Source organism: Dipodomys merriami, unplaced genomic scaffold (assembly GCF_024711535.1).
Source record: "Dipodomys merriami isolate MVZ:Mamm:240054 unplaced genomic scaffold, mDipMer1.0.p SCAF_16, whole genome shotgun sequence".
In the NCBI taxonomy this organism is placed as follows: domain Eukaryota; kingdom Metazoa; phylum Chordata; class Mammalia; order Rodentia; family Heteromyidae; genus Dipodomys; species Dipodomys merriami.
This window is the reverse complement of record NW_027202937.1, coordinates 7,197,212-7,211,389: the sequence shown is the minus strand read 5'-3', so window position 1 is coordinate 7,211,389 and position 14,178 is coordinate 7,197,212. Positions and strand designations below refer to the sequence as shown.

Genomic DNA, 14,178 nt, shown 5'->3' with positions numbered 1-14,178 from the left:
CTGAGTGATTATTGACTCTAGGCCGGCAGACTGGTTTGCTTATTGTGTCTTTGGTGGATCTTGGTCAGACCAAGAAGCATGATGAGCTACGCTGGGGTCTCCTGCCACCCCCACCCGCCCTCCCGCCCAGCTCCTCAGATGGAGGGGAAATGGAAAGGGACAGAGCACATGACTCTCAGAACACCTACGGTAACCCACACAAATGAGGACCACCCGTGGGCAGAGAACCCCGTGCCCTCCAGGTACGCAGGGCCCACGTGCTGGCCCGGCATCCAGCCGCTCGCTCTGCCCCTGGCCTGTCTAGCGTCCTTTGCCTGGGTTAGATGAGAGGCAGGGCCTCCGAGGACGTGATGAAGATTGAAGACCTATTTTCTCCCCTGGGGACTAGCCTGATCTGCGAGAGAACGAAGTGGCGCCACTCTCCTTGGGAGTCAAGCTGCACTGCACGCGTGTGCAGCCAGGCCTGCTCCCGGGGGAGTGGGGAGCAGCCGGGCCCGCAGGGTGCGTCCCGCTCCGTCCTGGCCCGCCCGTCACGCCGTCCCTCTGTCTAGCTGCACCCAAGTCACGTCTTGTGGGCCGCCTCCTTTATTGGTGCTGTCGGTTGGATGACCGTGAGTCGGGGCTGGGACTGGGGGCCTGCAGGGCGTGGGGGTCAAGCTGCTGGCCGGCATGGCCCACATCTCCCGTCCCAGATTCCTCGCTGCTTTCTTCCTTCTGACTGTTTTGCTCAGGACACTCAAAGTGCACGCAGTGGAACACCTGGGCAGAAAAAGAGAAGACCAGAGAATGAGTGGCTGCCGGGCGGCCGCCCCATCCTCATCTCCACCCTCCTCCCCGCCAGCCCAAGTAAAGGCTGATCAGTCACCACAAAAGTAAATGCCCTAGAGTCCAAGCATCCTGTATCATGGAGAGAAGGGGGGGAGGGGAGCTGGAGGGGGGCGGGAGGGAAGGGAGAGTCCCCCAAGATCGGATCTGATAGTTAAAGCTACCCCACATGGGCTCCTACAGTAGCCACAGGCCCAGGGCTCGCGCTCCACACTGCGCGCGCTGAGGCGGCTGGCAGGCAGCAGGGTGGGCTGGGCTCTCACTGCCTTGAGCACAGGCAAAGCACTGGACTCTGATGGGCGCTGTGCCGGCTAGGATGTAGAAGGGGCGGAACAGGCGGCATGGAGAGTACGCACATCGTGGGAACGTACAGCCCAGGAAATACATAGGAGAGCAGCCTGTATGGGATGCCTCAGCTTAGAGCTGTAGCTGAGCCACATCCACATCCCAGGTCAGACTAGAGCCACAGGTGCACATGGACGCCAAAACACAAAACCAACCGACCTGTCTTCCCAGGACGTCCTAAGGACCACCTCCAAATTTCAACCCAATAGGCAGCACCTTCTATTTAAGAAATAACAACCGGACACCGATGGCTCGCACTTGTAATCCTAGCTGCTCAGGAGGCTGAGACCAGAGGATCATGGTTCAAAGCCGGCCTGAGCACGCAAGTCCAATTAAGCACAAAAAGCCCGAAGTGGTGCTGTGGCTCAGGTGATAGTGCTAGCCTTGAGCAAAAGAGCTCAGGGGCAGCGAGGGACAGTGCTCAGGCCCTGAATTTAAGTCCACCCACCCACCCACCCCCCAAAAAAGCCGTCCCAGAGCCTGGATGCTAACTTCAAGGTGTAATGTACACATGAGCACCTGTGGAGAGCTGTGGCTCACACCCACAGGGGCAGGGCACTGCTGGCTCCAGGGCGCCTGCAGCCAGGATGTGGACTGTGCCCTGGGATGCACGCGGGGCTGGCAGGACACCCCACCGGCCCCGAAGGACAGTGGAAGGGGACGGAGGTGGAGGCACAGGCAGCGGGGGAGCATGCCGAGCACTCCATAGCCAGAACCTGCACGTCTGTACACGCACACGCGCACGCTCAAGTTCACAGAGAAACTACGGGAATCACGCTATAAACTCCAGGCCCTCTTCCTGCATCACTGCGGTTCCCTATTCCTATTTCAGTTCATTTATCAACCACTGTTTCAAACTCCAGCGAGGAGACGAAGACCATGCGCCTGCTGGTGTGTCCAGGTGATGCCCAGACCAGACCCCTCCCCTAACCATGGGGCCCAGTGCTGCCCTGCCTGCCCCCCCATCTTCCTGTTCTTCCTTCCCTCCCTCCCTCATGCATAAACCTCCCTCTTCCCCTTCGTATACGCTCCTTCCACCCATCTGGGGCCTTCACCTGTTGAGGGGGCGGGCTGGTCAGATGGCACAGCCATGGATAGACCCACCGGCAATGCCCCGGGCTGGGCGGCGTCCATTTTGAAACCTGCCCCTGCATGTCAGGCATTACTCTACCCTTCCTATTCTTCATGCTTTCGCAGAACTAAAAGCCTTTATTGGGGGGGGGAGCCCTTCTTCGGCCTGCTGCACGCAAGTCCTGTGGACCGGCAGCAGGTTCTGCCTGTGTCCCCTGGGCCACCAAAGCTGACAAAACGGCCCGGCCCTGCTCTGTCCCCACAGCACGTGCCAGGCCCCCCACCAGCCCCCGCCAGCCCCTGCACCGCTGCCTGCACCGCGGAGCCTCAGGCGGGCAGACACTAATCCCTGAATTGACTTACATTTGTCCTACAGCTTATTACTTCTCAGCTCAGCCGCGCTCGCCCTGGATGGGTTTTCTCTCCTTTTTCTCTCACCAGCCTCTTGGCAGGCCAAGTCTGAGCTCCTCCCCAGCGCCTGCCCGCCTTCGGGAGCCTCTGCCCGTGCACTGCACTCAAGGCCTGAGTCCCTTCCACAAGAACTGAATCCATAAATGCCCGGGGCTGGGAAAGGAGTTTCCGGATGAAGTCTTCTTGGGAAAGCCCTGGGAGGGGACAACACTGTCCTGGGGCCCGGCTCCAGCGCAGCCTCAGTCTGCGCTTCCCCCCTCCCCCCGCACCACCGGGACCACTGGCCAGTCGGTTTCCAAACAGCAATGGAAATGGCAGAGTGCCTCAGCACTGGCCTGGGCTCTTCTTGGAATACTCCAGAAGCATCCTGTGTCCTGACACCCAGCGCCCATCACGTGAGGGGTACTCTGGAGTCCCAGGCCCTGCCTGAGCTGGGCAGCCATGAGGAGCCAGGGCCCCGGGACCACCCTCGGGAGTGGGGCCTGGCCGGGCAGTGCTCTGTGAGCGTCTGCGCCAAGACACCCAGGCTCTTCCTCCACCCGAGGCCACAGGGGAAATCGTTACGTTTAGTGTGTGTGTGTGTGTGTGTGTGAAGGGTCCACGTGAGGCCTGCAGTGGAGGGGAGGTGGGCGCAAGGTGGGCGTCAGTGCAGAACAATTACCACTCCCACGGCAGGCAGGGCAGGGTGCGCGGGGTACCGGAGGCAGGGCGTGCTTCCAGAATGCCAGGAAGGGACAGAGGCCAAACAGTGAGCAGCCCGTCAGGCTGCGGAGTACAAGGGCAATGGCCGAGACAGCCTGGGAACAGGAGCGTGGAAGCAGGGGCGGCTGCGGCTGAGGCAGGCAGCTCAGAGCGGGTGCAAGTGCAGGGACTTCTTGCCATTTAATACTCAGAACAGATAATGAAGGAATATATGTTTGTGGTGATAGTTTAAATGCCATCTACGTGTTTTAAAAGCACATAAACTACAAACCTTTAAACCTTGACGTTCCTGAGGTAGAACAGCATTTACAAAGAATAAGAAGGAGCTGTCTTGTTTTTGTGTGTGTTTGTCGGTCGTGGGCCTTGGTCACCGTCCCTCAGCACTTCAGTGCAGGGCTAGCGCTCTACCACTGAGCCACCTTCCCAGCTCTGAGTCTTCATTTTTAAACAGCTCCTTCCCAGGGCTGGGAAGGTGGCTCAGTGGTAGAGCACTTGCCTTGCATGTATAAGGTCCTGGGTTCGATTCCGTAGCACCACATAAGCAGAAAAAGCCAGAAGTGGCGCTGTGGCTCAAGTGGTAGAGTGCCAGCCTTGAGCTGAAGAGCTGGGGGACAGCGCCCAGGCCCAGAGTTCAGGCCCCACGACCGACAAAAAAAAAAATAAAGTTAAAAACTCATAGAATTTGATGAGAATTTAGACTGACAAAAGAAAAGATGGGAGACCACAGTGGTCCCTGGGATCTTCTCAAGGGACAGAGCCACCGTTCTCCACGTGGCTCCCGGGGCTCAGCTGGGCTGCCCTGGCTGAGCCCTGCCAGGGGCTCTTGGGATCCTGTTGCTGTTACTTATATTTATATACTTATATTTATCTAGTTTTGGGGTTTCAAGTTTGCTGGCTATACAGGTACCCTACCACTTGATCCACACCTCCAGTCTTTTTTGCTCTGGTTCTTTTAGAGGTCCGGGGTCTCACTTTTTGCTAGGCCTTTTTGTTTAGATCAGGCCATCCTTACCATCCTCCTCAGATCTCAGCCTCCTGCATAACTGGACGGCAGGCATGAGCCAAGGTGCTTGGCACTGCCTTTGATTTTGATCTTCAGGGATCGTGCTAGTACCAGCTCTGACCACAAGGGTGTGAGGGTGGGGCAGAGGCAGCTCCACACGGGGGCTGCCCACTCTTCTGCACGTGGGACCTGCCACTCGCCAGGGCGGTGCACTCACTCCCACACGCACACACTGCAGTGCGTGAGGGTGTGCAAGGCTCCTTTCTTCTGGAGAGGAGGTTAGGGTCGGCCTCGGAGAGGACAGGTGCACATACCTGGGCCCTGAAGGGCTGGCAGGTTAGGAGGCAGACAGGAGGTGGTAGTCTTCCAGGTCGGGGGTAGAGAGAGGATTCCCACCCAGGGCATCACAGTGGCAGCCGCTCCTCTCATGCCCACTCTGGGCAGCCCTCTGGGAACACGGCCTGGCTCAGCTGATGACTCACACCCGCCAGCTGGGGACCAAACACAGCACCAGGGCCACCCAGCGAGCCCATGGACCACGGCAGACGTGCAGAATGCTGAGCTACTGGCACCGTCCCAGCGCCGCTGAGGGAGGGCAGGGCAGGGGGCCACAGATGGGCCTCCAGAAGGGACTGAATCAGGACTGGACGCAGGAAGGTCCTGAATTTCTTCTCAGAGTGGGTGTGAAGCGAGCCCCCCTTGGAAACTGGCCCTCCACAGCAGCCAGGCTGCGCAGGCGGGGCCCGGGCCATCTCCTGAGCCTCACACAGTCCCCCTACCCCGCCTCCCTCCCCCCCTCTTGAGGTGATGGCTTGGGTGGGTGTCACCACACTGGGGGTGAGGGCGTACTCAGGAGGGCGCCTGTCCATCACTCCACAGCAGGACTCCTCTGCACAGGCCTGTGTCTGCTGGGCACCTGGGCCTCAGCTTTCTTTCGGCGCAGAAGCCCCCGTGATTCAGTGCGCTCTTCTGAGCCCTCCGCTTCCCAGGGCGGCACTACCCTCAGAAAGGATATGACCAGAAGCGAATGAGGCGTACAGGGCAGAGGCGCAGCTCTGATTTATGCAAAGCCATTACTCGGTTGCCGCGTCATTTTCCCTTCCCCTTTTTGGCAGTCGTGTGTCCCATTAGCCTGTTTGATTGCTGCTGCTCACGAAGGGGCACCTTCGCTGAACCATCTTCGGCGGGCCCTGGGTCTGTCCCTCGAGAGGAGCTGCCTAATTTGCAATGAAGTCGTGTGTAGGAATCTGACACAGCCCCGTCACAGTCTGGGCGTCCTTTTCTGTAGCTACTGGTTATTATCACTTCGCCTCGCCCTTCTGGGAGCCACAATTCCGGACGTGTCTGAGGCAGTCTGCTGAACCCTGGGCAGGACAGACGCACACACCCAGTCCCTGCCCTGGCGCAGCACTGCGGCCTTGCCTTAGAAGGACACCCAAACAGTCCTGGCCTGATCTATCTTCATGGGTCTTAGAAGCGGAAGCCTGTGATAATTTTCCCAAGTTGGCCTGAGTCCACTGTGAACTATAGCAGAAATTGCGAAAATTTAATAAATGCTGATCAATGGCTCTACCTTGCCTCTGTGGTTTCTCCTGAGTAATTTCCACAGACCACTTCCTGCCATCCAATACAAATAGGATTTCAGATCCAAGCTTTCAACTCACATTTGCAAGATGACATGTCTGTATGGAACAGATACCTACTTCACCATAGCTGCCATACGTCAGGGGCAATGTCACGGTTCTGACATGTGCTCCCCGCAGACCGCTTCCCTCCTCCAGGCTGGGTGTGCCTGTCCCTCCCCAGGCTCTGCGGCCACTCACCCCACGGAGGACGGCGCCCACGCCACGGAGGATGGCGCCCACGCCACCGAGGACGGCGCCCACGCCACGGAGGACGGCGCCCATGCCACGGAGGATGGCGCCCATGCCACCGAGGACGGCGCCCACGCCACGGAGGACGGCGCCCATGCCACGGAGGACGGCGCCCATGCCACGGAGGACGGCGCCCACGCCACCGAGGACGGCATCCACCCGAGGACGGCGCCCACGCCACAGAGGACGGCGCCCACGCCACGGAGGGACGGCGCCCACGCCACGGAGGACGGCGCCCACGCCACCGAGGACGGCATCCACCCGAGGACGGCGCCCACGCCACGGAGGACGGCGCCCACACCACGGAGGACGGCGCCCACGCCACCGAGGACGGCGCCCACGCCACCAAGGACGGCATCCACCCGAGGACGGCGCCCACGCCACCAAGGACGGCGCCCACGCCACGGAGGACGGCGCCCATGCCACGGAGGACGGCGCCCACACCACGGAGGACGGCGCCCACGCCACGGAGGACGGCGCCCACGCCACGGAGGACGGCATCCACCCGAGGACGGCGCCCACGCCACGGAGGACGGCGCCCACGCCACCGAGGACGGCACCCATGCCACGGAGGACGGCGTCCACGCCACGGAGGATCGCCATGGCTCTTATGCTTATCCCTGAGCAGAGCTCACAGCCATACACAAACTACAGAGCAAAAGGAAGACCAAGAACTTCCAACAAAATGCCGGTTTGCATCAGCCCTGGGCAGAGCAGCCCGGGCCCTGTCAGAGGGAGTTGCTAGGGACAGTGGGGTACTGAAATCCTCGAGCACAGGGGCTGGTCCCCCAAGGCGTGCCAGGGAGGCTCCAGGTGAGCAGGCTGGCCGGAGGTGGAGACTGACGCCCTCTAAGGGCGCTTTCTCACGCCCACAGGGAACCGTGCCTGATGCTTCGAGGGTTCGGGGAGAAGAGCCTTTCCTGAAGGAGTCCTGAGGTTCAGGCGGCGTGTGGCCCCACAGTTGCAGGGACAGCCACTATTGTTTTAATTAGTTTGGTCACAAAGTGCTGGGTCTATTTTTAAGTTACTTAAGGAAAAACAGAAAAGCAAAAACCATAAGCTAAGAAACAAATAAAAAGACAAGAGAGTTTTTGTTCCAGATTTCTGAGATGTCTGAGATCTCTACTCAGTGGACAGGCCTCACAAAGACCCCCTTCCCATCAGGAAAGGGTCTCCCAAAGGTCCCCACAGTGACGGCTCCCAAGGCCCCAGCTGTTGGCAAGGCAGCACAGAGACACCACTTCACAGCCTACTGCTGGCTCAGCACACGACAGTGACTCATGTGTCTCCAGCTCTGGGCACTTACCTGCCCAGGTCTCTCCCTCCCCCAGGCCAGGTCAGGACAGAACTAGTGCTATCCCGATACACAGGTCTAAAGACGAGCAGTGTGGAGACAGCGCGCCATCCCTGGTAACACTTCTTCTCTTCCCATCAGAGACTTTCATAACAGCATGAAGATGCTCCCATAAGATTTTATCTCATAATTAGGCAACAAATGAAATGCTTTTGTCTTTCTGACTTGCTGGGAAGGAACCTGTAAGCTCTAGATTATTTCCCCCCATTTTAAAGACAAGGCAGAGACAAGTGGTGCTGGGTGAAGCACCGGTGGAAGGTGAGGCTGCCCTGCCTCTGGCCAGGCTCCTTCCTTCCTTTCCCTCCCTCCCTTCTTCCCCTTCTGCTCAGGACGCACCTCCCTGTCTCTCATTAGCTGTTTCTCAGTGCCCGCCAGCTAGACCCTCTCTGCTTTTTTTCTGTAGGCCCTGAGCTTGACCCTTATCTGTATGTGTAGCCCTTAAATCAGGGTTTCTGCTGGGATTGGCTCACCAGAAACACTGACTTCCTGGCCTCTTAATTTCTTGCGTGAAATGACCCAGGCTTTCCCATCACCACCACGGGCCTTTCATTCTCCAAGGACAAGGCAGCACTGCCTGCGGCCATCTTCACGTGTCCCTCCCTCCTTCCCAGATCCTGGGGGTCTTGGAGCCCTGGCGCTAGCGGGCTTCCTGGAGGACTGCCATGTGTTGAGATGGAGATGCCGTAACATGATCTCTGCTCTCAAGTGAGGAGCGGACCTGCTCAGAGCCTCCTGCGGGGACGTTAGGAAATCCTACAAGTCCCAGGCTGCCTACCAGGGCCAACTGTCCCCACCCAGGCCCCGCTGTTCCTGTGCTAGCTTCTCTCTGCCCAGCACCTCATCCTGGCACAGCCACACAGGCCTCCTGGTGACTCCCATCTCCACACTTGTACAGGTTTCACCACACACATCCAGCCTCACCGGGGTCCTCGGGAGTGCAGGGCTCCCTGGCAGCTGGCTCTGTGGGCAAGGGCCTCCCTCCTTTCTGTTGGCTCCAAATCTGAGGCTGTGCCTCTCCACCCGCTGAATCCCAGCTGCTGCTCCCCGGGGTTCTGGCTTCCTGAGCTAGCATGTGGCCTCCGTGAGGACCCTTGGGGGAGGTCTGAGGGGGTTCTGGGGAGGCAGAGGGTGTGGTCACGCCCAGCAAGGGGGTCCAGCGCAGGAGTCTGTAAAATCGTTACCATCAGGCCAAGGAAGGGCATTTATTCAGATGTTTTAGAATCTGTTTCCTCTGTGTGTGTGTGTGTGTGTGTGTGTGTGTGTGTGTGTGTGTGTGTGTGTGTGTGTGTGTGTGTGTGTGTGTGTGTGTGTGTGTGTGTGTGTGTGTGTGTGTGTGTGTGTGTGTGTGTGTGTGTGTGTGTGTGTGTGTGTTTCTTTGCTCCACTAGAGCCACATGTTGCTATGGGAACGAGGCTGGCACTGGGAGCCCAGAGCCACTCTCTGGCCTGACAGAAGCCTGTAAATAAATTCTGCCTCGCTCCAGGCTCGGAGCTGAGTAGTCCTGGAGGGCAGCTCAAGTAGCCACTTGCAGATGGTCTGTCCTGCGGATGCCGGCTCGTTCGGAGCCCTGACACACGCCGTGGCCTATCACTATTCCTGACACGGTGCAGGGAAAGAAGCACCCTCCGGAACTCTCCAAGGCAAAGTCCCACCACATCCATCTGCCCCACGGACCACGGGATCCATTTGCAGATGGGGAAAATGCACACCTGATGCAGGTGGGCTCGGGGCTGGCTCAGGCTCAGGACGGAGGGTGCATTTTCCTCGTGTCACCCGTCCTAGCCTCCCATGGTTCTTGCTGAGATAACCTTTGTTCCATAGCAGCTTTGCCACGTGGACAGGCATAGGCAGTTGTTTGGTTTGGCCTGTTTTGAGGGTCACATAAACTGGATCCTACACTCTGTCTGTGCGCCAGTGTCTTCTAGCGTGCTCTGCGGTTCATCCACGGGGGATGGTGGTCCACGCAGGACACACAGGACTCTGCCCACTCTGTTGTGGGTGGTGACTGCTGTGTTCTGCTGGTGTCTGGGGATCAAGGTGGTGGTGAGAGCACTGCCCCAGGCATCCTGAGCTGTAGAAGAGTTTGTCACAACAGATGAAGGGTGGAAAAGCCGTCAGGTGAAAGTGGCGCACACATGCTCAGCTCACCACGGAGGGCGGCACCCCTGCCCCAGCACAGGGTGGTGCTGCCCCACGCTCCACACTGGGTTACTACTTGGCATTGTCCTCATCTTTAAAATGAGGACTAGGGCAGCACTTAGTACTCAATCATAATGCTTGTTACTTTCATTTGTAATTATTAGTGTTGTGTGTAAGGTTTTGAAACTAGGGACATTTACCACATATAGTTTCTTATGTACAAAACCCTATGGCTTAAGAAAATCCTCAATATGATGACTTTAGAACTTTGTTCTCTCAATAGTAAAATTATTCTACTAAATCTTTTCCTTTATTTATTTGATTGATGGGATGAGAGATGGCTACACCAACAGAATCATTTGTTCCTTTACTGATTCAGCTAACAGGGGCTCTATTCTTACATGTACTGGACACTGCTGGGTGCCAAGATTCCAAGGTGGACGTGATGCAGCCCCTCTCTTCCCCACGCGAGCCCGGGAATCGCAGCAGAGCTGTCAATACCACCCTCAGGGGCTGCTATCGACTTGACATAGCCTTCGTGTGGTCCTGTCTTTCTGTACTGCAGGAAGCTCACTCCTTTTTAATGCCACATACATCCGTGCCACTGAGCTGCCTGACTCTTGAGAAATCACTTCAGAATGTTCTCTCGAACTCAGATTATCAGAACATTCATAAAAGAGACATATTTTCCATTCTTCTTAATACTAATGACTAATTTTTATAGGTCTACAGACTCGATCTCATTTAAACTCAGCTGGTTTTCTTTAAGGATGTAGGTGTGTGCCTTTGTTACTTTGCTAAGATAATTAATAAAATGACCATGGAGGGGTGGAGAAGAGGCTTTCAGAATGCGCACAGCCTTGCAGCACGGTAACTGGAGTTGACGCCTGAGGTCTGCATTAATGGTGGTGGATGGTAACAGGGTTGAACCTTCTCTAGATAGAGAGGCTGACAAGGGGGAGTGCTGTCTGTCCCACCCACCCTCTGGGGCAGGGGAAGGCTCAGAGCTGAGCAGCAGTAGAAGTGGGTGAAGCCACACAGGAATGAATGACCCTAAGTTTGCTGTGTGGGCCACTGAGACCACCAAAAGTGGCTGAGGAAATAGTTCAGAGTGACCTTTCTGGCCACAGGCACGGGGAGCAGCAGGAGAACAAAGGATAGGAGGCTGTGGTGCTGTAAGGCTGGCCTCCTGGGGCTGCCAACTAGTGAGAGGCCAGGAGGAAGACAAAGGAAAGCAGCAGAAGGCCAGTGTGAGCTGAGCTGTACAGGAGAGGCTACAGACAGACGGGAGGAGCAGGAGAGGACACACCTACTGAAGGGACCGGCAAGGACAGGTGAGTGTGCTGAGGAGTTCAGACAAGTCTCCGGAATGTGGAGCAGGAAGTGGAGGAGTCCTGAGGAGGCAGGCGGAGTGTACACAGCTAAAAAGTACATGCACTCATTGCTATGGTGATCACAAAAGAAGATGAGACACGGATGCCAGTGGCAGCCGAGCACTTCCCAGAGGAGAGGGAAGGGCTGCGGGAGGAAATCAGAAGCGTGCAAAAACAGGTCACTAAAAAACTGGACTCTCCACAGACTTCGGGGCTGCTGCCACCTGAGAACACGGGTGGATGCTGTGCTGCTCGGACAGGAGGGCCTGACAGCAGGGTACCTCCGCCTCCAGAGCGGGGGGGGGGGGGGGGGGGGGAAGAAAACCTCTCCCGGGTTACATACCCCAGGACAACCACCAGATAGACCTGCAGTGCAGTGAGGACAGGAGGGGGACACACACCTCCATCCTCCAGAGTGTGCTCCACCTTGAGAACGGGATGCTCCGAGTCTCCCTTCTGATGGCACAGCTCTGGCTCCCGTGGGGCTGAGAGTGGGTTGTGCTGGGTGCCTCACCCCCAGCCTCCTTCCCCAGGTCAGGCCCCACAATGCAAGGAATGGCCTCCCCACTTCTCTGTAGGGCTGTCACCAGAAGTACTGCCCCACTAAGATGCCCTCCTTCCCTCCCACCCCGGGCACTTGAACTGTTAGAATTCTAAGACAGGTGACACTGTTTCATCCAACTGTTATCCCAGACCAACATGCTGCTTAAAGCCCTCTCTTAGAGACTGTCACACTGTGGGTGCCAGGCAAATGCAAGCTTTTGTCTTTCCTGTGCATCCTGAGGATGACAGTTCATGCATCTTGCCTGACGGTCCTGTTCATCATGTAGTTTATGATTGCAGATGTTTTTCAGGTGACAGTGCTACACTGAGACTTTATTTTGCTAATCACAAATGGAGTCAGTAAGGCAGCAGATCACATTACTCATCAGCCAAATGAGACAGATCACGAATTAAGAAGTGAGCTACCAGCAAGGTCACTGGCTGGTCCAGTCTGTACCCAGATGGCTGGTAGCCCTACTTCTGCACAGGTATTTTGGAGAAAATTGTCATTAAGAGAGATTTTTCATGATAACTTTGGAGTTTTATAATGGAAAGCTACTCTTCACCAAGGAGAAATTCAAAATACCACATCTAAGAATCTTTTTCCTCTCTTTTTTGGTTATGAGATGATGGGCTGGATTCAGTGTACGCCTGGAAGGGACCCTGATCAGACGGGAGGTTCTGTCTGCTGTGACCCAAGATTCCTTCTGTTGTAATAAGTAATTTCAGAATTGGTGTTCTGAGGGGAGCTGCATTGTAATAAAAGGACTACAAATAGAAAATATGTAATTTGAGTTCAATGTTATTTATAAAGATGTTTCAATTTTTTCATATTTAGTAAGTGAACACATAATTAACACAGCTTAAGTGGCAAGTAAAATTTCAGTTTATTGGGATTTTTTTTTTGTGGTGCTGGTACTTGAACTTAGGGCGTGAGCACTATCCCTTAGCTTTCCTTTTTTTTCTGCTCAAGGCTGGCATTCTGCCACTTGAGCCACAGCCCCACCACCAAGTTTTAGAACTATTATGGGTTGGGGATAGAATATTAAAATGCAGCTTTACATTTACTTTTGTTATAACACACACACAAAGTGCTCCTATGACCTGATTTTTAGAATTCTTGAATTTTTGTTTTAAAAACACAGAAACCATTTGTTATTGTAACTTTGAGGTCTTTTGAAATAGCCCTGTTTATTCTGAGGTGGTTGGAGAAAACACTCAGTTTCTGTTTGTTCACACGATCCTCTCGGGAAGAAACACACTGTGGGTGTGGATCATTTTGATTCTACATAAGTAAAAAGGCAAAATGAATCTAAATTGTCTATTTTTTCATTTTTAAAGCGCTAGATGCACCTTGACTGCCTTGGGAGAATTCTCACTCCACGTATGAGTAGGGCACTGCATGTTGTGTTCTGAGAGCATTAGAATGCTTTCTTCCTCCACAGCTGCCTGGGCCCTGTTTAATCTGCACGCCCTCGGGCAGGGGTGGCCTTCTGGCCAGTGCTGCAGACAGTGTCCAGGGCCCTATCTTGGGACTGGCATTCAGGACTCATACCACACCAGGGAGCAGAGGACGGATAGCCAGTACTGAGAAGGACAGAAAGGGTGGGAGTCAGAGCGTGTATGCTCTTCCCCCACCCCTCCACATGGGGTTGCCTTATAAAACACAATGCAAGGAGAAAAACATCCGAAACATCCGAGCCACAGAGCATTAAGCCCCAAGCACAGGGCCCCAGCTGAGCATCCTGGTGGACCACCCATGAAGCCAGCCTGGGAGAACTGAGAAAGACCATGGAAAGGGGAAATTGCAGGTTCACAGCTGCTTTCTGGTTTCTCATTTACCTCTTGAATTTCTCCTTGTCTTTTATGTGTTTTCTCTACAGAGAGGCCCCTCAGAGGTGTACACTGCATGGGAATGATGACATACAAGCAAGAGAGGGACAAGCAAAGCAAGCCAACAGCACAGCCTCCAGCTAGACACCACACTCAGAGGGCCAAGGACTATGAGGTTTGGGCCAGAGTGTTTGACCTTTCAAGGTCTTGTGGTGGCTGATCTGGCGGAGGCTGGAGGAAACCAAAGCACTACATGTTTGCTTTCATCTGCTGGTAGGGAGTATCTACACACGGTAATGATGGCCCCATGGGGCGGGAGCAGGGCTTCCTCTGCACAGAGCTGTGGCAACAACAGCCATTAGCAGGCAGAGAAAACCGTTCCACTTAACTCAGATTAGATGTTTACCTGGCCCTCACAAATATCACAGCATTCTCCAGAAGAAAGCCTTACCTCATTCGCTGTGTTGTGTGTTCCAACAATGCGGATGAAGGAGGCAGGCTGTCTTTCAAAAGTGACCGACTGCCAGGACCTGTGAGAGGAAACATAACCATTTGCCTGGTTAGACAGTGCAGCTAACTCTGGAATGGTGTCCACTCCTCCCGTGTGGCAGGAGGGGCTGGGCAGGGCCCCTCTAAGGTGGAGATGGAGGAGGGGGTGGTACACAGCATCCCCTGGGAGTCTGCCATCATGTGAAGAAGGCACCC

The 14,178-nt window shown here is 55.6% G+C and overlaps 1 protein-coding gene across 1 annotated transcript in view; it reads right to left on the bottom strand.

The window, feature by feature from the left end:
• Positions 1 to 569: 569 nt before the first annotated feature.
• Positions 570 to 14,178, bottom strand: part of Btbd9 (BTB domain containing 9) — a 333,829-nt gene continuing 320,220 nt past the window's right edge. The window contains exons 10-11 of the mRNA XM_070023845.1: positions 13,925 to 14,003; positions 570 to 759 (exon numbers count right to left, since the gene is read on the bottom strand). Coding sequence (XP_069879946.1) covers positions 586 to 759; positions 13,925 to 14,003 — 253 coding nt within the window. The 3' untranslated portion in view covers positions 570 to 585. The remainder of the gene's footprint in view (positions 760 to 13,924; positions 14,004 to 14,178) is intronic.